The following is a 24,419-nucleotide window of genomic DNA, read 5'->3' as shown; positions in this document are numbered from 1 at the left end:
GATCCACCTTTAAATGAGTTAATGACTTTTTAACCTTATCTGCTAACATTTTTTGTGGGACGAATCAATTTGACCAGCCAAATCTAAACGATGCTTGAGAGGTTGCACCAAAGGAAAGAAAAGGGGTAGTAATTTAGATTTAGTTTAATATTTAAATAGTGAAGTTTTACTGTACCTTTTTCTTAATAATATTTACTCAAATTTAATATTTAGTTTACAGAGGTGAAAGATTAACTTAATAGGCCCAATGTAATAGGCTCAAATTCAGAGGCCCATTATTTTCTTGCGACTCAGGCTCTTCGTGGGAGCCACAGTGGAAGCTTTGGGAGAGAGAGAGAGAGAGAGAGAGAGAGAGAGATTAGGGTGCCCGAAGGCGAGATTTGAGATCGGGAATTGGCACGTCGAGAGGGAACGGGCAATGGAATGGATCAAGCTACGCAGTTTGATGTTGTCGTCTGCAGTTCTACGGTTGCTCCTGGTGGCCTACGGTGAGTGGCAGGACGCACACATGGAGGTCCGGTACACCGACGTCGACTATCTCGTTTTTTCCGATGCAGCTGCCTTGGTCGCAGCCGGAAGGTCGCCGTTTGAGCGCTCTACGTACCGCTATTCGCCCCTTCTGGCTTTCTTACTCGTCCCCAATTCCTTCATCCATCCATCTTGGGGAAAGATCCTCTTTTCAGCCGCTGGTATGTAAGAAAGGCGAAATTTTGTTGGCTTTTTTACCCAATGATACCGTCTCTTAGTCTTATTTGCTTGGTAATTGGTAAGGTTGTTTATATTTCTTCAGTGAACATGGAGAATGAGGTGTTCTTGTACCGGATCCTGTTATTGCTTTTATCCTTCGTTTTTTTACCTGTTTGTAAAGTGGACAAAATGCAATTTTGGCTTATATATTGTCAACACGCATTTGGCCCTAGAGTGTAATTTGCGACTTTGTTTCTGTAATTTCCTGGTGTCTGCCGATATCTTAAAGATAGAGAAAAATAGTTTCTTCCTTCTCCATGACTAATTCTTAATCTAATAAGGTTTCTAGGTTCTCCGACCTATTTCATTATGTTCGCTCATGTATGTTGGGAACCAACTATCTTGCTAAATATTTGTTCGCTTGTGGAAACTTAAGGGCGTAGTATAGATTTGGTTCTGGTTCTACATTATTTTTCTTGTTGCTCAACTTTTCTTGATAGCTAAAGATCTTGTTTTGTCAAAATTGGCTTAGATTAAGGAAAAACATGGGCGGAACAGATGTTGTACTGTCAAAACTGGCTTAGATTAAGGAAACACATGGATGAGAAACAATCAGCATTAGCACGGACTATCAACTTTTTTGTTGTCTGCATCTGAATAGAAGCTATAAAGTTAATTTAACCTTGTATCTTCACATTCCTCAACTTGTGTCCTTTTTTCTGAGTAGTTTTGTAACGTTTGATGATAAAGCCAATGATGTTGAATTTGTACTAAGATGTTTCTTCAAATGCTAGAAGGGGAGCCTTGGCGTAACGGTAAAGTTGTTGTCATGTGACTAAAAGGTCACGGGTTCGAATCCTGGAAACAGTCTCTTGCAAAAAAAAGCAGAGTAAAGCTGCGTACAATGGATCCTTCCCCGGTACCCCGTATTGTGGGAGCTTCATGCACCGGGCTGCCTCCTTTTTTTTTTTTTTTTTTTTTTTAAACGTTTCTTCAGATGCTGCAAATGTAAAATGTTGATACATCAATTACTTGACCTTTTCTTTTCTCAGATTTGCTTGTGGGGTTGTTTGTTGATGCTATTTGTAAGCTGCGTGGTGTGCCAGAGAATCTGCGACTTTGGTCAGTTGCAGCATGGCTCTTCAATCCATTCACTTTCACCATTGGTACAAGGGGAAACTGTGAACCCATTGTTTGTGCCGTGATCTTATGGATCATTTTGTGTGTTATGAATGGTGTAAGTGCTGTCTATCTTGATATGCATTTTCTCCTGCAGAAATACTTGGCTTCAATTTGTTGGGATTTTTAGTATGATACTATAACCATGTGATTAATTTTTTTTGCTTGCCTCCATATGATTTCTAACAAGTAGAACAAATTGGGTAAAACCTGACCAATATAAACTAAAACCTGTTGATTTGATACCACAACAGATTTAGTTTATATTTTAGACAAAAAAAACAGGTGTTAGTGAATATTTACTGATTTTACACTTGGTATCTTAGTTGACAAACTAAAACTTGTTGATTTGATACTGCAACAGGTTTTAGTTTATATTTTAGAAAAAACAAACAAGCAAACAAACAGCTGTTAGTGAATATTTACTGATTTTACACTTGGTATGTTAGTTGACATATTTTACACCAATATCTTTCTGTTTTAATGACAGGTAAAGTAATTCAGGCAGCATTCTGGTATGGGCTTATTGTTCATTTCAGAATATATCCCATTATATATTCTCTTCCATTGATCATAGTTCTGAGCAAACAAGGTATAGATTCTTCCAGAAAGCGAAACCTTACACAATGGAGCTTGCAACAACATATGTCATATTGCAATACAAGAGCTTCTTCAAAAGCATCAAATTGCTGGAGTTCTATGTGGCTTTTTCTGGGAGGCATTCTATCATGGAATACTATAGCATTTGGGTTGCTTTCGGCAACCATATTTTTCCTCTTAACTATTGGCTTCTTCTATCTTTATGGATCAGAATTTTTAAATGAAGCACTACTATATCACCTCACAAGGACAGACCCACGGCACAACTTCTCCATATACTTCTATCATGTCTATCTCCATCACCAATTGGGATTCTCAATTTATGAGAAGCTTGCATCCTTTCTACCTCAATTGATGGTGCAACTTGTTCTTATCTTCTCTTTTGCAGATGATCTTTCGTTCTGTCTTTTTGTGCAGACAGTGGCATTTGTAGCTTTCAACAAGGTGCGCACTCTGCTTTCTTTAGTTTTTGATATCACGATTGTTGATCGCTACCATAGGTACCTCGTTCAAGTCAATAAATTGCACAATATTTTGTTGATAAAATCTCACAGGTTATAACTGCACAGTATTTTGTTTGGTTCTTCTGTCTTCTGCCTCTGATTCTTCCCTGGACCAGCATGAAAATGAAGTGGAAAGGTTTTATATGCATAACCGTGTGGATGACATCTCAAATGCACTGGCTGATGTGGGCATACCTACTAGAGTTCAAGGGAAGGAATGTCTTCATACAGTTATGGGTAGCAAGTTTGTTGTTCTTGGCGGCAAACACATTTGTGCTGCTCACGATTATCCAGTATCACAAGTACTCACCAATCTTCATGCCGTCAGCAACTTCTGACTACACCGATACTAAGAAGTCGGAGTGACTTATTTTCTTTATTTTTTACTTGTCGGTAGGATCTATTTTAATGTTAATACTAAAGTTGATTGCCTGTTAAGTACTATAAATAATTTTTTCACTTCTTTGAGAAGCTGGAGATGGTAGAAAGTTCAATCCACTGTTTACTTAGGCTCCGTTTGGTAGGAATGATTGATTAGGATTTTGTTTTCAAAAAGTTATTAATATGTCATTTGGTAGAGTTGATTAGGGGTAGGATTAGAGTTGATTAGGGGTGAGATTCATAATACCTAGGCATGGGGAGTGTTATTAATCTTATCCTCAATTCTATCATAATCAATCTAATCCTAATCCTATCATCCCTACTAAACCTAGCGACAAATTTCGTGTGGGATAGATATCGAATCAGCTTGTCGAATGATTTTTGCCAAGACTTCGCTCAGATGAAAACGTGTCGGGGGCGGCGAGCGAGGTTTATAGAAGTATCTTATTGTGTTTGAAAGATCCAATCCTCCCATGGCCCCTTGAGTTGGCAGTGGTAAGGAATGATCAAAGGCCGACGACAAAGCCAAGCTATGAACAATCTGACACATGTTCTTGTATAAAAACTAAAATCCATATCAAATATCATTGTATTGATGCGACTCTCCTTAAATCAGCAATTCATAATCTTATCTGATTCTATTTAAAATCGGAGAAGACGGTGTACTGAGTAGGTGATTTTAATATTGACTGTATGAGGATTTTTGTACTAGGAGCAGAGGGCATTGAACGATCCTGTGTGTCAAAAAAAAATGTGGAGGGAAACATGTTAGTATTAGTCTTAGTACCAATTATGAGATGATTGTAAAGGATTTATTTTGTATCATATATCATTACTAATAAAAGGTAAAGTTGATTATTATATTTATTTCAATTTAGTACCAATTGAATAAGCATAATAATGTCCTTGAGTAGTAGGTTCTTATCTATAGTATATCAATTGGTTGAATTGATAGTGAGATATTGTAGAGAACACTACTCTTAATTATTCCTAGTCGAGCATTAATATACAAGGACAATATTAATACGTTGAGACTAACATATAGATCAATGGATGACTTGATCTCACAAGTCATGAACATGAGATATCAGATTGACATATGGGTATATATTAGAGAATATATACTGAATGACCCGCCATGAGAATGTTTCATGGATCGTCGTATGAGTGTCATAAACATTCTCATGTGGCTATTGGTATGAATAGTCCTTAGACCCGAAGTCACTACGGTTCCCTACATAAGGAGTTGTATACTTTGGTATCGTCAAACATCACCCGTAACAGGATGGACTATAAAGTCGATTACTGGGTATGTAATAAATTATGCGGAGGGAAGTGAGTGATGTAGATGTGATCTATCCCTTCCATATGACGGAAGCGATATCTGTGGACCCCTTGATTAGTAGGACGCAAGAAAGCATGACCATGCGTAAATGAGTCAATATGAGATATTGAGGTTATTTGATAAGTGTGTCTACTTGGAGATCAAGAAACACAAAGATTGATAAGAGGATGACACGGTCTATGCCTCATTGATCAATCTAGATATCAAGGATAGAAAGACCAAGTCATACAAGATAATAGCCACGGACAGGTTAGGTCGGATCTCGACTTTCTCGTCTCTTGGGTAGCAATGATGCCTTGCTGATGCCACTCATTGTTTATGTATCGCAAATGTTGATTTGGGTACATTGCCAACGTTACGCGAACCTATAGGGTCACACACAAAGAATAAATTGATATGGAGATGGATTCATGTGATGAATCATTGGATTAAGTGTAATCCAAATTTGACTCATTGAGTTAGACTCAAAGGGATTCAATTGTTGGATTGAGTCGAGTTGCTTGAGAATCAATGGGTTGGACTCATTGGGTGAACTTGAGTTCACCAAGGAAGTTGAATGGTCAAAATTGAACCATTGGATTGAATGGTTAATTTTGAACGATTAGATTAGAAGATGAAAGGGTGGAGACTCTTGGTATACCATGGGATGGTTATAAATATCATTTTGGATGATATTTTTCAGAGGTTTTTAAGAGTTTTGATGTGTTGAGACCTTTGACATTCTTCTTCTTCCTCCTTCCCCCTCTTGGCCGAAATCACCATTGTGGTTGCTAGCACAACCTTGTGATTTCTTCTCCATCTTGCTTTGTTTGTAAGACAAGCAAAGACAAGGCTTGTTCGTGTGGATACCATAGAGGCGCAGATGCTTGAACTTACTGAGATCTGCATCTAAAGAAAGGTTGCTGTCGGGATTGCGAAGGGCACACAACAAAGGTATAATCCTATCATGTAGCTTAGCATAGATTGTTTTACGAAATGATTTCTTCCCTTCGCATGGATCCGCCGGATAAGAGGATCTAGTAATTTTTTCATTGCGCTTCTGCGTGTTTAGTGCGCTAGATCCCAACAAAGCAAATGTTGGTAATCAGATCAGGGAGGGGTCCTCGACACATGCACTTTGATGCTCAAGTCATTTAAGTGATCGGGAGGAAGAATGTAGTGAAGAGTAGAAAGGAACAGTAGACTTTGAGTGCGTAATGTCATGTAGTGTAGCCATCGAGCGGCTAAGGCTAGTTTGTATGCTAACTTCTCAAGTACAATGTAGCGGCACTAGACATATTTTAATAAATGACTTAAGAAATACACTGGTTGTTGCTCATCTCCGTCTTGTCGTACTAAAATCGACCCTAGAACACTCTCGGTAGCTGACAAGTACACCCACAAGGGTTTGCAGACTATTGGTTTGGCGAGTATAGGTAGGGCAGACAGATAATCTTTCAGCTCTTTGAACGCCTTGTCACATTCAGCATCTGATTGAAATTTGGTGAATCGACGAAGTATCTTGAAGAAGGGTAGTCTTCGATCAGATAACCTTGAGATGAACCACAATAGCGTCGTGCTCTACCCAGTCAATCGTTAGGCTTCCTTCATGTTGCATGGTGGAGCCATGTCTCGGAGAGCTTGCACTTTGATCGGGTTAGTTTCAATCCCTCATTCGGTTACTATGTAGTCAAGAAACCGCCCACTCTTGGCTCCGAACGATCATTTGAGAGGGTTGAGTTTGAGTCCATATTTTTTCAACGTTTGGCATGTCTCGTCGATGTTAGCACATAGATTTGTCGACTGAAGGGACTTAATTATGATGCCATCCACGTACACCTCTATGTTACGACCGATCTGTCTCCGGAACACTTTATTCATGAGCTATTGGTAAGTGGCGCATGCATTTTTTAGTCCGAACGACATAATATTATAGCAATAAGTTCCTTCGGCCTTGATGAAACTAACCTTCTCTTGATCCTCTCTGGCCAAAGGGACTTGGTGGTAGCCCTGATATGTATCTATCATGCATATCAACTCACAGTCGACCATCAAGTCTACCAGTTGATTAATGTGCGACAAGGGATCATAATTCTTTGGGCATGCTTTATTCAAGTCTCTGAAGTCGATGTAGACTTGCTATTTGTTTCCTAGCTTAGACACCAACACCATGTTGGCTAACTAACTCCGGAATTGGACATCCCAGATATGCCCTGCCTCGAGCAATTTGTCCACCTCCGCTCGAATGATTCTGTTCTGCTCAGCTCTAAAATCTCGCTTTCTCTATTTAACTGGCCGAGCATTAGGATGGACGTGGAGCACGTGTTTCATAACCGCTGGTGAGATGCTCGTAATTTCTTCAGGTGTCTAGGCAAACACATTATTGTTGTGCGTTATGCATTCCACTAGCTCGACTTTAAATTCAGGCATCAGATCAACCGCTATCTGAGTGGTGGCTTCCGAACGGTCAAGATGGATCTGAACCTCCTCTTTTTCTTTGTAGATCAAAGTCTAGGGCGCTTCATGTATGACATTCACCTCTGTTCATTGGATCTTCAACGTCACTCGAGCTTCAATCTTGACAATGTCCACATAATACTTAGGTGCTACCATCTGATTTCCTTTTACTTCCCCAACTTGATCATCCACGGGGAATTTGATCTTCTGGCAAAAGGTCGAGATGACTGCTTGGAACTCATTCAAGGCTGGGCGGCCCAATATCACGTTGTAAGCCAAGGGCGCGCCCACCACGATCAAGGTCAATTGGCGAGTCCTCATCAGGGGCTCCTCCCCTAAGAATATGACCAGCTTAATCTGTTCGATCGACTGAACTTTGTTACTGGTGAATCTGTATAAGGGTGTTGTCATGGACTGAGCTTACTCTTCTCTATTTGCAATTGCTCGAACTCTCTCTTGAAAATAATATTAACCGAACTACCCGTGTCAACAAAAATACGATATATGTCATAATTAGCTATAACAACCTTAATGATTAGGGCATCATCATGGGGGTACTTTCACCCTTATAAGTCCTTGGGGCCAAAGCTAATTTCGGGCCTCTGTGCCTATTTCTGACTAGACATGACTACATAAATTTCCAATCAGCGAGTATGTGAGTTTCTGGCCCGATTGAAATCTTCGCCGGTTGGGCCGCCAACTATCATACCAATGTCCCTCGAACGCTATTGGTGCAATTTTCTTCTTACCGAGTCGATTGACGTGGAGGCTTGGTAGGGGCTTGGGCTTGGTCAAACATCACAATACATGAGATTGCAATATCCAGCAAAACATCTTAATTAGTCTAGAGAGGATTAGCTGTTCACACATTGAGGGGCACAACAAATTAGTTGCAGCATATGAATGATCATTTGAAAAACAACAGCTGCCACAAGTTACAGTTGGGAAAATAATATAAGCATGTCAATACAAATTATTCGGTGGTGTTACTATTAAACAATCAATTTATAGAGTCATAAATGCAACGACTAAAGTTAGCCATCTATCTCCTACTAAATGTAGCCATCTATCTCCTACTAAATCTTGCCTAAGGTATCTAAAAAAAGATGTTCAAGTAAATTTCTACAAGTAATGGTTATGAACATTGTATAAACATTCAGAAACAGAAATATTTTGATACAGCATGGCTGCAACTGGAAGATAGAAGATTGAGAAAAATTCATAAGCAATGAACTTTATGTTAAGTGTGTTAAAAGATATTATTACAGATCCAATACATGACTAATATATATTGATGTATGTCGGTTGCAAAATATGCATGAATCATACGGCTATTCTAAGCTGGCCAAAGAATAACAGTGGCCACTCTTCTCTTACATGTCTGAGTTGAAACTGCCAAACAAATCGACACAAGGATCAAACAATATAATCAATGCTACACATAGGAATTTTAAGTGCACTAGTAAAAGGGGAACCACTTCTTCGTTTCTCTATCAACATCTCTCATGGATATGATCATGTATCCACTATGCTCTTTTGTGCTTAACACTAACTCCTGGGTGCTATTTGTTAGAAGTATGGAACATGGTGGAAGACAAAGGTACAGGTCAGATCTTGTCAATTTGAATCCCATTTAACATACAAGAGAAAAATGAAGGCACATTAGTCATACAATTCATGGGAGAGCTTGGGAAGAGGGGAGTAGTACCCGCCTCTGCCGCAATTAAGTGAGGCCACCGGTGGCTCCGAGCGGTGGTGGGCAGAACCTTGCTCTCTCTTCTTGCTCTCCCTCTCCTCTCTTGGCCGAACCTTACCAAGGTGCTAGCACACCTTTGTGTTAGGTTTCTTCACCTATTTTGTTCATTTGGATACTTCTAGAGGATTGTCTACTTTGACAATCTTGAGATCCGGCACCTTGGACGAGCGGGATTCGCGAAGGGCGCGCATCAAAGGTAAAGGCTCTTCTTCTAGTGTAGATCTAGGCTTTAGTAAAATCGTATTCGTATTTTTGTTTTTTATTTTACTTCGCACGGATCCGTGGCTTGGGGTTTCGGGGTTTCCGCGACGCGAAAAAGCGGTTTTTGCGGCCCGAAAAACCCAACATCGAGCGGGTACGTCTCTCGAAGATGATCCTTGGGGCTTTCCGCTTAGCCCATATCATCGAATGGCGTGCGGAACAGTGCTCGATGATTCGCGACCAGGGAGAACGACATGGGCGACAAGCTGATCGAGTGCACATGCACTTGCATGAAGCCGATTAGAGGAGGAATCAGTTGGAACCTAGTTGCCCCTTCCACTCGGGTCTCTCACTCGGCCTGAGGGCCTGTCATTGATATAGCTGGGTCGTTTAGCAAAGGACACCCAACTGTTGCTTGCTGCTGTTGCACCAATTTCTATGCTCGGATAGTTTTTAGCAACTCCAAGTCTTCTTGTCACAAAGTAACTATAGTGAATCATCCAGTCTCTTCCATTTTCGCATTCCAAATTTAGGTGAAGTTTCCACAGACGGTGCCAAATTTGATTCTATCTAAAATGGGGGAAGATGGTGTGTTGGGTAGGTGGCTTCGCTGTTGACCGTGAGAAGACTTTTATATTGGGAATAGAGGGCGCCGAATGATCCTGCGTGTCAAAAAAGAATGTGGAGGGAAGAAAACATCAGCAACCGAGCTAGGGAGGGGTTCCTGACATAGACACTCCAACGCTCAAGTCAATTAAGTAATCAGGAGAATGTAGTGAACAGTAAAAAGGAACAGTAATCTCTGAGTGTGTAATATCGCGTAACGTAGCCTAACGTCCCTGTGCCTTTAGGGGAGACCTTTATATAGTGCCAATTTTCCTTTGTGCTTGAATATTGATGCATTTCTAAAAAAAGACTGACTATCGTGATGGTCTAATACCTTTCCAAAAATAGATCCACCACCTTTGTGCTTTGCAGGGTGGAAGCTTCCATCGTAAAGACTGTGTAGGGAATATTCCTGTAATACTTTGACAACTGTTATACAAAAGTCAAAAAGGAATGATATTAGGTCGTTGAGTTGATGGACTCTTGATATGCTCTAATGGTAACATGCCCGTTGCGTACGAGTCGGCTAAAGAATGATGACCCTTTCAAAGACTCGGCTCTCGCTCGACCTCTCTGCTCGGCCAAAAAGCCCAACCAAGCCATGTGCTTAGCATGTCCGATCAACCATACCACTCGGCCGAGACACGTGCCCGTGTTAGCCCCGTGTGACCCAGTGGACTTGGCTCTGAATGACATTGAAACAACTCGAGGTTTCATCGACCCTGAGGGACTCGGAATCCAATTGGACTAGAGGTCTGATCGACTAGACCACTCGGTCGAAACATATGACTATGCTAGTCCTGAGTGTTGACTGCTCCTTGACTTTGATCGTCACATCATCCAATTCTCTTAACTTTGTCTCCTACTTTGGAGGTCCCGTCCTATTCGCCATATCATTTCCTATATTTTTCAAAAGAAACTCAAGAAAATCTTTATACTTCCACTGTATAAACATGTAGTTCTATACATACACAAAAACCATCTCTTTTCGCATAATTCTCTTCGCAATCTGAGCTAGTTAGTTAGGTAGCAGCAATTGCTGTGTATCATGAATTCAACCATTTATGCCTGCTACAGCAGTGCACATGGACAAGAACAAGAAGATGATATGGTGAGCTCCAAGTTCAGGTGTTGGCAGAAATCTCTACTCCTTGTCTCTGAAACATCCCTTTCATGCACATCTGCACTCGAGCTAGTGGCCCAGCACTCAGTCTCCTCTTTCGTTGCTGCATTCTGTTCATCCATCTCCTTCGCAGCCACAGTCTACAAAGTCCAAGCAATTATATATTCAGCAATTTAGAGTTTAATAACTTGAACTTTTAATTGCATAATTAATGTTAATTAAACCTCATTTGTGTGATTACTAGGGTTCTTCAACATCCACTCGCTCATCAACTGTTCAAATGAAGGCCTGAGTGGAAATTTTCAGAGGGATTAAGCGTATTAGTACTTAATCACATGCATGAACTAAGAAACTCACAGTTGGAACATGCAGTTGGAGTTGAAGGTAGAGTTTTGGTGTGAATCTTGAGAGTAAAGTGGTGATGAAGTGTAGGCCCTTCCCTTTCTCTTTCTGGAGTGTTTTTGCTTAGATTGAGAGTTATAATCGATTGTGGATTGGCTGTTGGTGATCCTGCACATCTGTCAGAAACAAGAATTTAATTCAGAACATTGTACATAATTATTATCACCAAATAGAATTTGTATACATTAAAATCAAAAAATAGTTTAATTATTAAAGATTTCTTCACAATGAAACTAAAACTTCTATGGTTAATCAATAATTAACAAGGCATGAACTACTCACTTGCAGGTGGCTTTTAACTTGAGATATGTTGAGTTCCTTCACTCCCATCATCTGCAAAATTTGCTTTGGAGTTGCTTCTGCAATAATACATCTAGGAATCAAATACAGAATCATCAAATTAAAATCATATGCATGATCTTCTTCACAATTAGGAAGAAATTCTTGTTTGAGAGATTAAGTAGTAGATAAAATCACTTACTTTCGAGTCCTCCAAGGCTATGAACAGCTTCAATAAAGAGGCCATGCAGCTCTTGAGTCCATCTGATGCGAGGCGTTTCAGATCTGTTGTAATGCCTCACTCCTCTTCTCTCCAGGGCTCTCGTCATCATCCCTAATCAACCTATCGACGATCTGGTTTTCTATTATTAATCATATAATATATATATATATCTGCAACATATATGCGTAATACAGCTGCTATAGGGTTAGGTTCTTCTCTGACTGAGTCCAGTCAAACATGCTCAATACACCTTTCCAAAAGGATGAACAAAACCGTTTTCAATCTCTGAGAAAAAGTATACCATCTTCACACCGAACCTAATCACTTCATCTCCATCTGTGCAGGGATATATATATATATATATATAATCCCACAGATGACTAAATTGAATTGCTGCTTTGGAACGATGCTGACTTTGTTCAGGCTTGTGGCTGATATGAGAGCCTGACGAGTGAAGAATTGTGTGTTGAAGTCCAGGATGCATGCTGAAGAATGAAGGAGCACAAAGTTACGGAGAAAGAAAATAAATAAATATATGAAAGCCGTGGCAATGCAGTTCTTTCAGGAATGCTGTAACAATCAATCACTCTCAGTTGGACACTCATGCAGTTTTTGATTTGATTTTTCCTTTGCGGTGTCAGTATTGTTACGTTGGATTCAAGAGGATTGGTAGCAGTGATGCTGACAGGTGTGAATGTAAAAAGAGGAACAAGGAATACTGGTACGATTGTTGATACGTGTTATGACGGACGGACGGACATAGCAGTAAAAGCTAAGATGAGTGATGGTTAAAGTTACGATGACGTGGTGATTAAAATTGAGAAAGGAGAGCATCTCCTCATCTGACTGTGATTGATCGTCTAGACCTGATTGAGTTATAGGCTAGCCGAGTAAGTAGAGGTCGATCGACCCTTCAACTGGTCAAACATATGGAGTCTAATACTTTACCTAAGAGATAACACGTCCAGTCATCTAATAACCGACCAAATTTTGAGGCGGTTGGCCTCCTAGGCCGACCCAGCATTAGAGCTCTCCGATCCAGCTCGACTGGATTATCAGTTGGGCGAATAGAGGCCACCGACCCTTCAGCCGGTCAAATGTATAGAGCCTAGTACTCCACTTAAAAGATAACATATCTGGTCGTTCAACAATCAATCGAGGTTTGAGGCGGCCGACCTCCTAAGCCGGCCGAGATGTCTGAGCCATCTCAACCATGGGGTTAGTTAGATTATGGGTTGGTCTCCTTGTGGATTGTGAATCCCTCTATGCACTGTCGGTCAGATAAAAGACCAGCCAACTTTGAAGTATTTATTCTCATATCACTACACAACCGGATTTCTAGCAAAGCATAGGTTGTCAGATGAACTTCCAGGAAACACAGGGCATCATATTATTTCTCAAACAGATTCCTAGCATGAACAGGGCATTACACTATTCTCCGACCGAAGGTCTCAATGCTGTACAGAACATAACTGAACGACTTAATGCCAAGATAGGTATAAAGGTGGTCGGCCTTATGGGCCGACCAAAATACATGCAGTACAATACATAACAGAACAGGTTATACAGAGTGTAATCGAGCAGCTCAGCAGAGACGACTGACCTTAAGGACCTACCGAGATATACTTAGCAGACAACCTTTTAACAACCTGTCAGAATAATAACTATGTTTCAGAGAATATTCTTTTGGAAACTTCTTTAGGGACCATCATGTCTCCCATCAACAGACCATTTATGACAACATATTCTTTCATTAACCCTAGTAGTAACAGAAGCTATAAACGACAAAAGAGGTATACATATGGGTAGAAAGATTCCTCAAACAATTATGATGCATTGCCCAACAAACTCTGACACACATTGCCATCTCACGATTGCGGAGGTTCTGAGATGTGGTATATAAAGGGAGAGTCCTCTCTGTGGCGAAGGTACGCTCTCTGACATCTGCAACTCTATTCTTAGGTGCACATTCTTTACTATTTTTTATTCACCCGTCCAAACTTGTACTGACTCAAGCGTTGAATGACCTTCACCAGGGACTCCCCATAGTTTTTGGGCGCTGACGTTTTGTTAGCTCGTCTCCATGTGCACAGGAGTAGAAGGAAGATTTTCTGTGGGGTTAAAGGTCTTCTACCAGTCAACCACCGATCCACCGTGCCCAGCGTGTTATCTCTGTAGTTTTCAAACAGGATCAAATTTAACGCCGTCTATGAGACTTTTTGTTTGAATCTAAGAATCAGAGATGGAGGAAACTGGAAGACTCACTACTATTATCGTGACGCAAGAAGACCTAGATCTGCTCATCAATGTCCGAGCGTAAAAATTATTACAACAACAACAACAAGTGACTACCAGTGGCACCCTGCCACCACCCAATCCCGTCGTATCAACAACAACCCATTAGAGGGAGCGAGGAGCTGGGGGAGAAAGGCCTCGTTCCTCTGCCGCGGGCATCCCACTCACCATTTCCACGCCATCGCGCACTCTTTCGTACTCCGCCCGAGCATTTGGGTCAAGAGGGACTACATCAAGAATCTTCTGGAGAAGCACTTGCCCGAGAAGGACGCAGGGGAAAGGCTCCAGTAAGGTGCGGTTCCCCTGAAGAAATTAGCACCTCATTCTCTCAGAAGGTACTAGAAGACAAGCTGCTGAAGCATTATCAAACGTTGGAGATAGGGGAATACTCATATTCTTAAATTTGAGCACACTGTTCTTCTCCATCAATTTACCGACGGTGTAAAATACCTGGTGTTCCTCACCACATTTGATGGCTAGGCACAAAAGTGGTTTAAGCGACTACTGGCTAAATCCATTGGTACGATTCCACAAGTACACGGATTCATCATCAGTAATAAAGATTATCGATCCCACGAGGACGGGTTATAAGCACTAGCGATGACTCACTTAGGATTAGCTAAACTATCGATGGTTGTAAATTGTCTAAAGAAAAGAGATTTGGAAACAGAAACGAGAACTAGCAAAGGTTTATGAAGAGTCCTAGGAGTTCGATTTCATTGTGGTGGTATTGATGTATCGCATATAGGATTGAAAAGAATTTATATATCTCCACAATTGCATGATATTGTCCACTTTGGGCCTAAGCCCTCATGATTTTGCTCTTGGGCTCTCCCCAAAAGGCCTCATAACAATGGAGATATCTTTTTCTTATAAACCCATGATCTTTCCCATGTGTTTTCAATATGGGACTATGTTTGCAATCTTGCAACCCCAACAATCCCCCCTCAAACAAAGGACCACAGATTCTCACGTCTGATCCTCGACCCACCAGGTCTTCTTGCCCCTCGGTCCACCCGACCTACTAGGACTTCCTTGCCTAGCCGCTACTATGATTTCCTGCCTGGTGTCTGATCCTCTTGATCCAAACATAGGAGCCCCATCTTTGTTCAAGGTCAATATTATACCTGTTGGTTGGTCCTAGGAAGATCATATCGGTTCCACTGTACAAAATTTTGTACAAGTGTCGAACCTTTCCTAAACAACCTATTGTGTTCTTTAGAAGTTAAATTAGGAATCGCAAACGGAACATAACATTATTGATTCCAAATTTAACTTATCTATTCTTAATGGTTTAGACTTGGATCGCAAGCAGAACTTAACACTATTGATCCAAATCCATCTATGTTATAAATTTAATTAAATATTAATTTCCAAAATTGACTTCCAGGACTGCATAGTGAGGCACATGACCTTCTTGGGTATGGGAGCATCCACCACCGCCTAGACAAAGTCTTTTAAGGAAAACTAATATTTAATTTCCTTATATAACTCTAGGTTTAACCAAAAAGAACAATCGAATCACAAATTCAAAAAATAAAATAAAAGAAACACAAATTCGAAAACTCTAGAATCATATGCCTCTTGTGTTTGGTATTTCCAAAAATAACTATACAAAGAAAACTAGTATGATGCGGAAAATAATTACTAGTTATACCTTTCTTTGTAAGCAAATAACCTCTTGATCTTCTACCGTATTCCTCTTCTAATCTCGGACGTTGTGTGGGCAACGATCTTTTGAGACGAGAACCACCAAGCTCCTTCTTCTCCAAGCTAGATTCGACCACCATCAATTCTCCAAGAGAAGTAGAGGTCCGGCCACCACCACCAAGCTCCAAGGGATGCTAGAAACAAAGTCTCCTTTCTCTCCTTCTTCTCCTAGCTAGAACCGGCTACCATCACCAACTCCAAAAGAAAGATGAAACCGGCCACTAAAGAAGAAGATAAGAGGAGAGGGAGAACCTCTAGGGCCGGCCATACCAAGGAGGAAAAGAGAGGAAGAAAAAGAATAGAGTTGTTACCCATGAAGGCACCTCTACTCTCTCTTTTATAATCCTTGGTCTTGGCAAATAAGGAAATATAAATAAAAACTTCCTTAATTCCTTTTTCATGAAAAGGAAAAATTTAATTAATTAAAATTAAAATCCTTTTCTTAATTATAATGGTCGGCCACTTTAAACTCCAAAACAAGGAGACTTTTAATTAACACAAGAATTAAAACTTCTTAATTTGTTTCCGGAAATTTATAAAAAATTTCTCCAATAATTTTTCCCTTCATGGTGGATTATAAAAAGGAATTTTTATAAATTAAAATCTTTCTTTTAAACATGTGGATAATTTCCAAAAAAGGAAAGTTATCTTTAAAAATTAAAATCTCCTTTCAATCTACAAATAAGGAAAGATATCAAATCTTTTCTTAATCTTTTGTAGAAACTTATAAAAAAATATTTAATTTTTAAACTCTCTTTTAAATCATGAACATGGTTAAAAAAGGAAAGTTTTCTTAAAATTAAAATCCACCTTTCAATCTACAAATAAGGAAAGATTTTAAATCTTTTCTTAATCTTTTGTAGAAAGCTATAAAAGGAAAGATTTAAATTTTAAACTCTCTTTTAAAACCATGGAATCTACATAAGAAAAATTTATAAATAAAATCCTTTTTAATGTGATGTGGCCGGCCACATCATGCTTGGATTCTAAGCATTGGCCGACCACCAACTTGGCTCAACCACTTGGTCTTGGCCGGCCCTAGCTTGGGTTCCAAGCTAGCTTGGCCGGCCCCCTTGGGTTGGGTAAGAAGTGGGTATGTGGTGGGTATAAATCTCTATATACAAGAGGCTACGATAGGGACCGAGAGGAGGAATTGGTTTTGGTCTCCCGATGAAATTAAGCTTCCCGTGTTCGCCCCGAACACACAACTTAACTTCATCAATAATAATTCATACCACTAAAGAATTATTATTGAACTACCGCACCAATCCCAAATTACATTTTGGGTTCCTTCTTATTATGAGTGTGTTAGTCTCCCTGTGTTTAAGATGTCAAATGTCCACTAATTAAATGAGTTATTGACAACTCACTTAATTAATATCTTAGTCCAAGAGTAGTACCACTCAACCTCATCGTCATGCCGGACTAAGTCCACCTGCAGGGTTTAACATGACAATCCTTATGAGCTCCTCTTGGGGTCATTCTCAACCTAGATTACTAGGACACAGTTTCCTTCTATAATCAACAACACACACTATAAGTAATATCATTTCCCAACTTATCAGGCTTATTGATTTATCGAGTTAAATCTCACCCATTGATAAGTCAAAGAAATAAATAATAAATATATGTGTTTATTATTATATTAGGATTAAGAGCACACACTTTCATAATAACTAAGGTCTAGTTCTTTTATCAAGTCAGTATAAAAAGAACTTACCTAAAATGATCCTACTCAATACACTTAGAGTGTACTAGTGTAATTTATTAGTCAAGATAAACTAATCCCTAATCACACTACGACTTTACCGACGGTTTGTTCCTTTCCATCTTAGTCGTGAGCAACTGTTTATAATTTATAAAAAACTGATAACATGATCTTCTGTGTGTGACACCACACACCATGTTATCTATGATATAAATTAATTGAACAACTACACTTAACATAAATGTAGATATTTTTGACCAATGTGATTCTTTATTTCAAAATAAATGTTTACAAAAACTAGGCTTTTAGTATACATTCCAACAATCTCCCACTTATACTAAAAGACTATACTGCCATAAATGCTGCCATACATTTGATTCCTAACCCTTCAACACGCCCATCAAAAGCTCTTGCCTTAAGGACCTTAGTGAAAGGATCTACAGGTTATCACCTGATGCAATCTAGGCAGCAACAACTTCTCCTCGTTATACGATGTCTCGTATTGGGTAGTACTTACGCTCTATTGTGTTTACTTGTCTTATGGACTTATGTTTTCTTCGGGTTTGCTACTTCACCTGTCACGCCCCCGAGGAGTCCCTGTCCGAAGAAATTTCGGCAGCATCTCCCCTGTACAGCGGACAATATGAAACTTTACTACATCACCATATACCTCAGCCACATGCGGTTGAAATAAATAACAATAATAAATAAACCACAACATATAGACATCCACGCAGTTTAATAAGCAATGATAATAAGACTCAAAATCCATCCTACTCAACTACACCCATAAAACACAAATCCGACGATCAAATCAACTTACCTCTTCTGCCGTTTAGGCAGGCATATAGTAAAACAAATCCAATTAAAAACCCATCGACAAGTACAATCCATGCATGCTCCAAGTATCAAAAACAAAACAAGTCCAAACATAGTCTAGTACATAAAACCAAAAGATAAATAAACATCCTCGTGGCTGCATGGGACTAGCAACTGGAACCCTCTCCTGACAGCATCAACCTGAAAATAGTAAATATCCACGGGGTGAGTCAACTCCTCAGCGGGTAACAACTAATATACATAGTAGAGAAATAACATCTAGCACTAATCATGTGTACAGTCTCCTGACATAAGAATGATAAAATGCAACTGTAGTAAACAGGAGCAAACTATACTAACCAGGACCTGGTACAAGGATAAACAGTTCGAGAGGTATAGAAATCCTGTATGCATGTCAAGCATGGCCATCCAACCAAAATGCAGCAAATAAATGCAGCAGACACAATCACAAGAAATAAATGCATCAATGCATATGACGCCAATGATGCGTCCTGGTCACCCCTGACACCAGTCAACCATCTCACACACAATAGTGAGACAGAGTGGGTAGGGCTGTGACAACCGTGCACTCTGTCGTCACTGCTCCTGATAAGTGACCGAGTGGACGGGATGCTGTCTGAGTACACCTATCCTCCTACCCCAAATCATAAATGGGGGAGCGCAATGCTCTCATCTCCCGGTACACGATGACGGGGAGGAATCTCTGCCGGCTACCACGCTGCGTCACACTACCCATGAGCGGACCAACGAAGCCAAACAAAGTCCCTGCTGCAACACACTCTGCCTGAATCGACCACTAACCCATGAGTGGTGGTGTGTGCAGATCCATGTAACTGGCGATGTGCTCAACAATAATGGAGCGGAACATCGCACAGCATGCAATCATGCGAATAGTGCATGGCACTAAACATGGAAACATCCTGAGCTAATCCATATATATATAGAAGGTGCACCTTAGGTCAATGAATCAAATCAAAGGTACACAGATAAAACAAGGTATAAAACCTAGGTCCTGAACATGGTGAAGCATGGTATATCACTACCCCTATAAGCATGTATAAGCAGGTAAGAAATAACATGATATGCAAAACAAGTATCAATCAAGCATGTAACAAGTATTGGGTAGTGACTAACCGGAACATATAAGAAACATAATTATTGCAATTTGTTAAATTCACTACTATGCATATCAAACGACATAAAGTCAGAAGTACCCGCCTCCAATAGGAATGTCCAAATCCGACATCGAGATACTCGTCTCGCGTCAAGTCCTGTATCCAATAGATATACGATTATTTAGCTAAATTCCTATAAATAGCTAAATAAATTCTTTAACCCTAAATTAGGGCAAAACCCTAATTCCAAAAACACATAAACCTAATCAACATTCGACAACTAATTACAACCTCCAATTCAAACCTACACATAATCATGTAATTAAATCATTCCTAAATCAATCCATTATCCACTACAACACGCAGCCAAATTCCTACAACATACCTCAAACTCACAGCTATAAACAAGGTGGCTGCTGGAAATCCACCTCATTGCCCTAAAGCTTCTGTCGACAACTACCTAAAGAACAATAAAACATACATTCCTCTTAGAATTAGTCCAAATAACTGAATTACAGCAAGACAACTTCTGATACCCGAATCTTACCTCAATTCACAGCCCCTCTTGATGCTGGAACAAGGGGAGCTGCTCACCGGAGTGCTGCCAGAACCAAACGAAGACCCCACAGTGGAATTAGGGCACGGAAAGGGACACCAAGGCTTGGGTTGCTGCTCCTAACCGAAGACCTACTCAAGCTTCCAGATTCCGGCGATCTAGGGCAAAATGAAAGGCTGCTGCCGGCGCTAGGGCACAGGCGACAACGACGCTGGTTCGGGTCGAGAGACGGCAGCGATCAACACGATAAGGATTTCCCCCTTCCAGCGACGGCTGGACTCAGCAGATTCAGGGTGGTGTCGTGCGATGAAGAGGAGAAGACAGCCGTGAAGATGGCTAGGGCTCGCGGTGTCGACGTCGCTGATGTGGAGAAGGAGAAGATGAAGTGGAGTCGGGCAGAGGAGTGGAGGAAGAGAACTTGGCCGAGGCTTATACGCGAGGGAGGGAGGAGGAGGAAAGTAACCGCCGGGGCGGTTAGGGCTTCGTCGGCGCGCAAGAGCTTCGGCAGGGGAAGAGGGAAATGGCGAGGAAAGAAAATAAAAGAAAAATAAAAAAAAAAGAAAAAGAAAAGAAAAAGGAAATAAAGAAAATCAACATTTCCTTGTTAAAACGGGGTAGCCTAAACAGGCTTTTCCGGACCCCGTTTTTATCCCCGTTAACTCGTCCGTACGAGCCCCGAAAAATTTTCAAAAATTCCAGAAAATTCCCTTATTAATATTCGCCTATTTTTGGTATTTTATATTCTCCCCCACTAATAAAAATTTGGTCCCCAAATTTCGTTATCTACCTTCAGCAAGTACTAACAACAGATATAGAGTATAAATGCTGAACGGTAAATTAAATCACATACCTCAAGTGAAAAGATGGGGGTATCGAACTCGGATAGTATCCTCGAGCTCCCAAGTAGCCTCCTCGTCTGAATGATGCTACCATCCGACTTTAACCAGTCGGATTGTCTTGTCCCGCAGCTGACGTTCTTTCCGGTCCAGAATCTGTACCGGAATCTCCTCATAAGTGACGTCAGGCTGAACTGGAACTGAGACATTTGTCAGCACATGTGTCGGGTCATGTACATATCTCCTCAGCATCGATACGTGGAATACATCGTGAACGCCTGACAGGGACGGTGGTAGTGCCAGTCGGTAAGCTACCGCTCCGATCCTCTCCAAGATCTCGAAAGGGCCAATGTACCGCAGAGCTAGCTTACCTCTGAGGCCAAATCTCTTCACCCCTTTCGTGGGTGAAACTCGCAGAAATACATGGTCGCCAACAGAGAACTCTAGTGGTCTGCGTCTCAGATCAGCATAACTCTTTTGACGGTCCTGCGCCTCTGACATCCTCCATCTGATAGTACGGACCAACTCTGCATCCTGCTGAGCTCTATGAGGTCCCAACATCTGGGCCTCTCCAACCTCATCCCAGAGGACAGGTGTCCGACAAGACCTACCATACAACGCCTCAAACGGTGCCATCTGGATAGCCGAATGGAAGCTGTTGTTGTATGCAAACTCTACCAACGACAGATAGTCCTCTCAACTGCCTCCGAAATCCATAACACATGACCTCAGCAAATCCTCTAAAGTCTGAATAGTCCGCTCTGACTGTCCATCTGTCTGTGGATGGAAAACTGTACTGAGACGGAGCTGTGTTCCCAAGGTCTGCTGCAGACTCTGCCAGAAACGAGACGTGAACCGTGGATCTCTATCTGAAATAATACTCAGCGGAACACCATGTAGTCTGATGATCTCTCGGCAATACAAATATGCTAATCGATCCAGGGAATCAGTCCTCCAGATCGCTAAGAAGTGCGCGGATTTGGTTAATCGATCAACTATTACCCAAATCGTGTCATGACCTCGTCGTGTCCTCGGCAAAACCACCACAAAGTCCATGGTAATGTAATCCCACTTCCACTCAGGAATAGGAATCCGCTGAAGTAATCCTACAGGTCTCTGGTGCTCAGCCTTCACCTGCTGACAAACAAGACATCTAGCTACGAAATCCGTGATGTCTTTCTTCATGCCGTTCCACCAGTAGGAACGCCTCAAGTCTATACATACGGGTCCCGCCTGGGTGGATCGCAATTTGAGAGCGGTGAGCCTCCTGAAGTAGCTCCTGCAAGATCGGATGAGACTGAGGTACGCATAATCTGCCTCGGAAGTATATAATACCCTTCTCGTCTCGTGTGAACTCGGTCTGTTGCCCGGAAGCTATCTGGCTGCAAATAAACTGCAAGTGCTGATCACTGGCCTGGGCCTCTCGGATCCTCGTCCTGATCGACGACTGAGCAACCATGGTAACAAGAATACCCTGCTCTGTCTGTCCCTGCTCCTCAAGGTCTAACTCAGAGAAACCCTGAACCAAGTATGTAACTGAAACTCAGTGGAAGCCAAAGTCCCTTTGGACTTCCTGTTGAGTGCATCGGCAACCACATTAGCTTTCCCCGGGTGGTAGCTAATGGTACAATCGTAATCCTTCAGGAACTCCATCCATCTCCTCTGTCGGAGATTAAGCTCCTTCTAAGTAAAAATATATTTGAGACTCTTATGATCAGTGAGAATCTCAAATGTAATTCCATATAAATGATGCCGCCAAAGCTTCAGAGCAAAGATGATGGCAGCTAACTCTAGATCATGAACTGGGTAGTTTTTCTTATGCTCCTTCAACTATCGAGAAGCATAGGAGATTACCCTGCCGTGCTGCATTAGAACAGCGCCCAAACCCTGAAGAGACGCGTCAGTATAGAGTACAAATCCGTCCTCTCCAGAAGGTAAAACCAAAACTGGAGCCGACACTAATCTCCGCTTCAGCTCCTGAAAGCTGGTCTCACAATCCTCGGACCACGTGAACTTCACGCCTTTCCTGGTAAGATATGCCAGCGGCATTGCAATACGCGAGAAACCCTCGACAAAATGTCGATAATAACCGGCCAGTCCCAGAAAACTACGGATCTCCTGTACTGACTTCGGCTGCTCCCAGCCGGTGACAGCCTCGATCTTCTGAGGGTCTACTGAAATACCTCTACTAGAGACCACATGTCCCAGAAAATCGACTGAGGATAACCAGAATGCACACTTGCTGAACTTCGCGTACAACTGATGTCGTCTAAGAGTCTCCAAGACTATACGAAGATGCTGTGCATGCTCCTCCTCGGAATGCGAGTAGACCAATATGTCATCAATGAAAACGATAACAAACTGATCCAAATACTCCAGAAAGATGCGGTTCATCAAGTCCATAAATACCGCTGGAGCATTGGTAAGCCCAAATGACATTACCAAAAACTCATAATGACCGTATCTCGTACGGAAAACTATCTTCTGAATATCTAAGTCTCTGACCCTCAACTGATGATATCTGGATCACAGATCAATCTTAGAATACACTGATGTACCTCTAAGCTGATCAAACAAATCCTCAATCCGTGGTAAAGAATATTTATTTCTGATGGTCACTGCATTCAGCTGTCTGTAGTCAATACACAACCTCATAGTGCCGTTCTTTTTCTTGACAAATAATACCGGAGAACCCCATGGAGAAACACTAGGGCGAATAAATCCCCTGTCTAAAAGCTCCTGGTGTTGAACCTTCAGCTCGTTCAACTCTTTTGGTGCCATACGGTAAGGAGCTTTCGATGCCGGTGCGGTCCCCGGAATCAACTCAATAGCGAACTCCACTTGCCTTCTGGGTGGCAGACCTGGTAACTCCTCTGGGAATACATCTGGGTACTCTCAGACCACCGGAACGTCGGAGAGCTGCGAACTACTGCTGTCTTCAGTACTAATCAGAGATAATAGGAAACCGTGACAGCCGTGAGACAGCAGCTTCTGCGCCTGGATCGCCGAAATAATCGAGATGTCGTTATCTCTGATGCCAGTGAAACTCCACGAGGGTTGGTTCAGAGGCCGGAAGGTGACCACCCTCGTCTGGCAATCAACGGTAGCATGATATACTGACAGCCAATCCATGCCAAGTATGATATCAAACTCGACCATCTCCAATACTAAAAGATCTACCGTAAGTATCATGTTGCCAAAGTCTAACGGGCAACCTCTGACCTCCTGGGTGAAGTTTAAAGTATCACCGGACGGTAGGGAGACGGTTAGTCGCTGCAGTCTAAAAGTAGGTAATCTACCAATCTCCCGCATAAAGGTACGGGATATTAAAGAATGCGAGCTACCAGTATCAATCAATATATCAGGGGAAAATGCATAAATGGAAATCGTACCGCGGAAAATGGATCCGTCGGCTCGCTGCGCATCCTCTCTGGTAATCGCATGAATACGTCCAGTCTCTGGTGGAGGATGAGGTGGTAACGTTGCCAGCGGCTGGGCAGAAGCCTGCCACTGAGGCTGTACTGGATAATGTGTCAGAGAAGATTGAGAGGGTGGTGACTGATACTGTGCCGATGTCTGGGACTGAGCCTGGTACTGGCCTAGAGGCTGCATCTGATACTGCCCCTGGGTCGGATAAT

General features: G+C 41.5%; 2 protein-coding genes across 2 annotated transcripts; one reads left to right on the top strand and one right to left on the bottom strand.

The window, feature by feature from the left end:
- Nucleotides 1-279: 279 nt before the first annotated feature.
- Nucleotides 280-3,463, top strand: LOC121974616 (GPI mannosyltransferase 1-like). The gene is made up of 4 exons (XM_042525763.1): nt 280-689; nt 1,740-1,922; nt 2,357-2,910; nt 3,021-3,463. The coding sequence occupies exons 1-4, from the start codon at nt 419-421 to the stop codon at nt 3,333-3,335; spliced, it is 1,323 nt and encodes a 440-aa protein (XP_042381697.1). The 5' UTR covers nt 280-418; the 3' UTR covers nt 3,336-3,463.
- A 7,230-nt stretch (nt 3,464-10,693) lies between these two features.
- On the bottom strand, nt 10,694-11,860 carry LOC121977351 (myb family transcription factor MPH1-like). The gene is made up of 5 exons (XM_042529934.1): nt 11,701-11,860; nt 11,502-11,578; nt 11,175-11,335; nt 11,042-11,105; nt 10,694-10,957 (listed from the first exon to the last, which is right to left on the bottom strand). Exons 1-5 carry the CDS (start codon nt 11,828-11,830, stop codon nt 10,766-10,768), a joined length of 624 nt encoding a protein of 207 aa, XP_042385868.1. The 5' UTR covers nt 11,831-11,860; the 3' UTR covers nt 10,694-10,765.
- Nucleotides 11,861-24,419: the final 12,559 nt, after the last annotated feature.

This window comes from Zingiber officinale, chromosome 4B (genome assembly GCF_018446385.1).
Source record: "Zingiber officinale cultivar Zhangliang chromosome 4B, Zo_v1.1, whole genome shotgun sequence".
NCBI classification, from domain to species: domain Eukaryota; kingdom Viridiplantae; phylum Streptophyta; class Magnoliopsida; order Zingiberales; family Zingiberaceae; genus Zingiber; species Zingiber officinale.
The sequence above is the reverse complement of the archived record's forward strand: the minus strand, read 5'-3'. Positions and strand labels throughout refer to the sequence as shown.

Bases quoted from the DNA above. Each gene is read 5' to 3' on its own strand.
- LOC121974616 (XM_042525763.1), top strand. From the start codon at position 419: ATGGAATGGATCAAGCTACGCAGTTTGATGTTGTCGTCTGCAGTTCTA. The intron at 690-1,739 runs GTATGTAAGAAA...TTCTTTTCTCAG, and splicing joins GATCCTCTTTTCAGCCGCTG to ATTTGCTTGTGGGGTTGTTT. The intron at 1,923-2,356 runs GTGTAAGTGCTG...TTTTAATGACAG, and splicing joins CATTTTGTGTGTTATGAATG to GTAAAGTAATTCAGGCAGCA.
- LOC121977351 (XM_042529934.1), bottom strand. From the start codon at position 11,830: ATGATGACGAGAGCCCTGGAGAGAAGAGGAGTGAGGCATTACAACAGA. The intron at 11,106-11,174 runs GTGAGTTTCTTA...ATTTCCACTCAG, and splicing joins TCCAACTGCATGTTCCAACT to GCCTTCATTTGAACAGTTGA. The intron at 10,958-11,041 runs GTTTAATTAACA...TGGACTTTGTAG, and splicing joins CTAGTAATCACACAAATGAG to ACTGTGGCTGCGAAGGAGAT.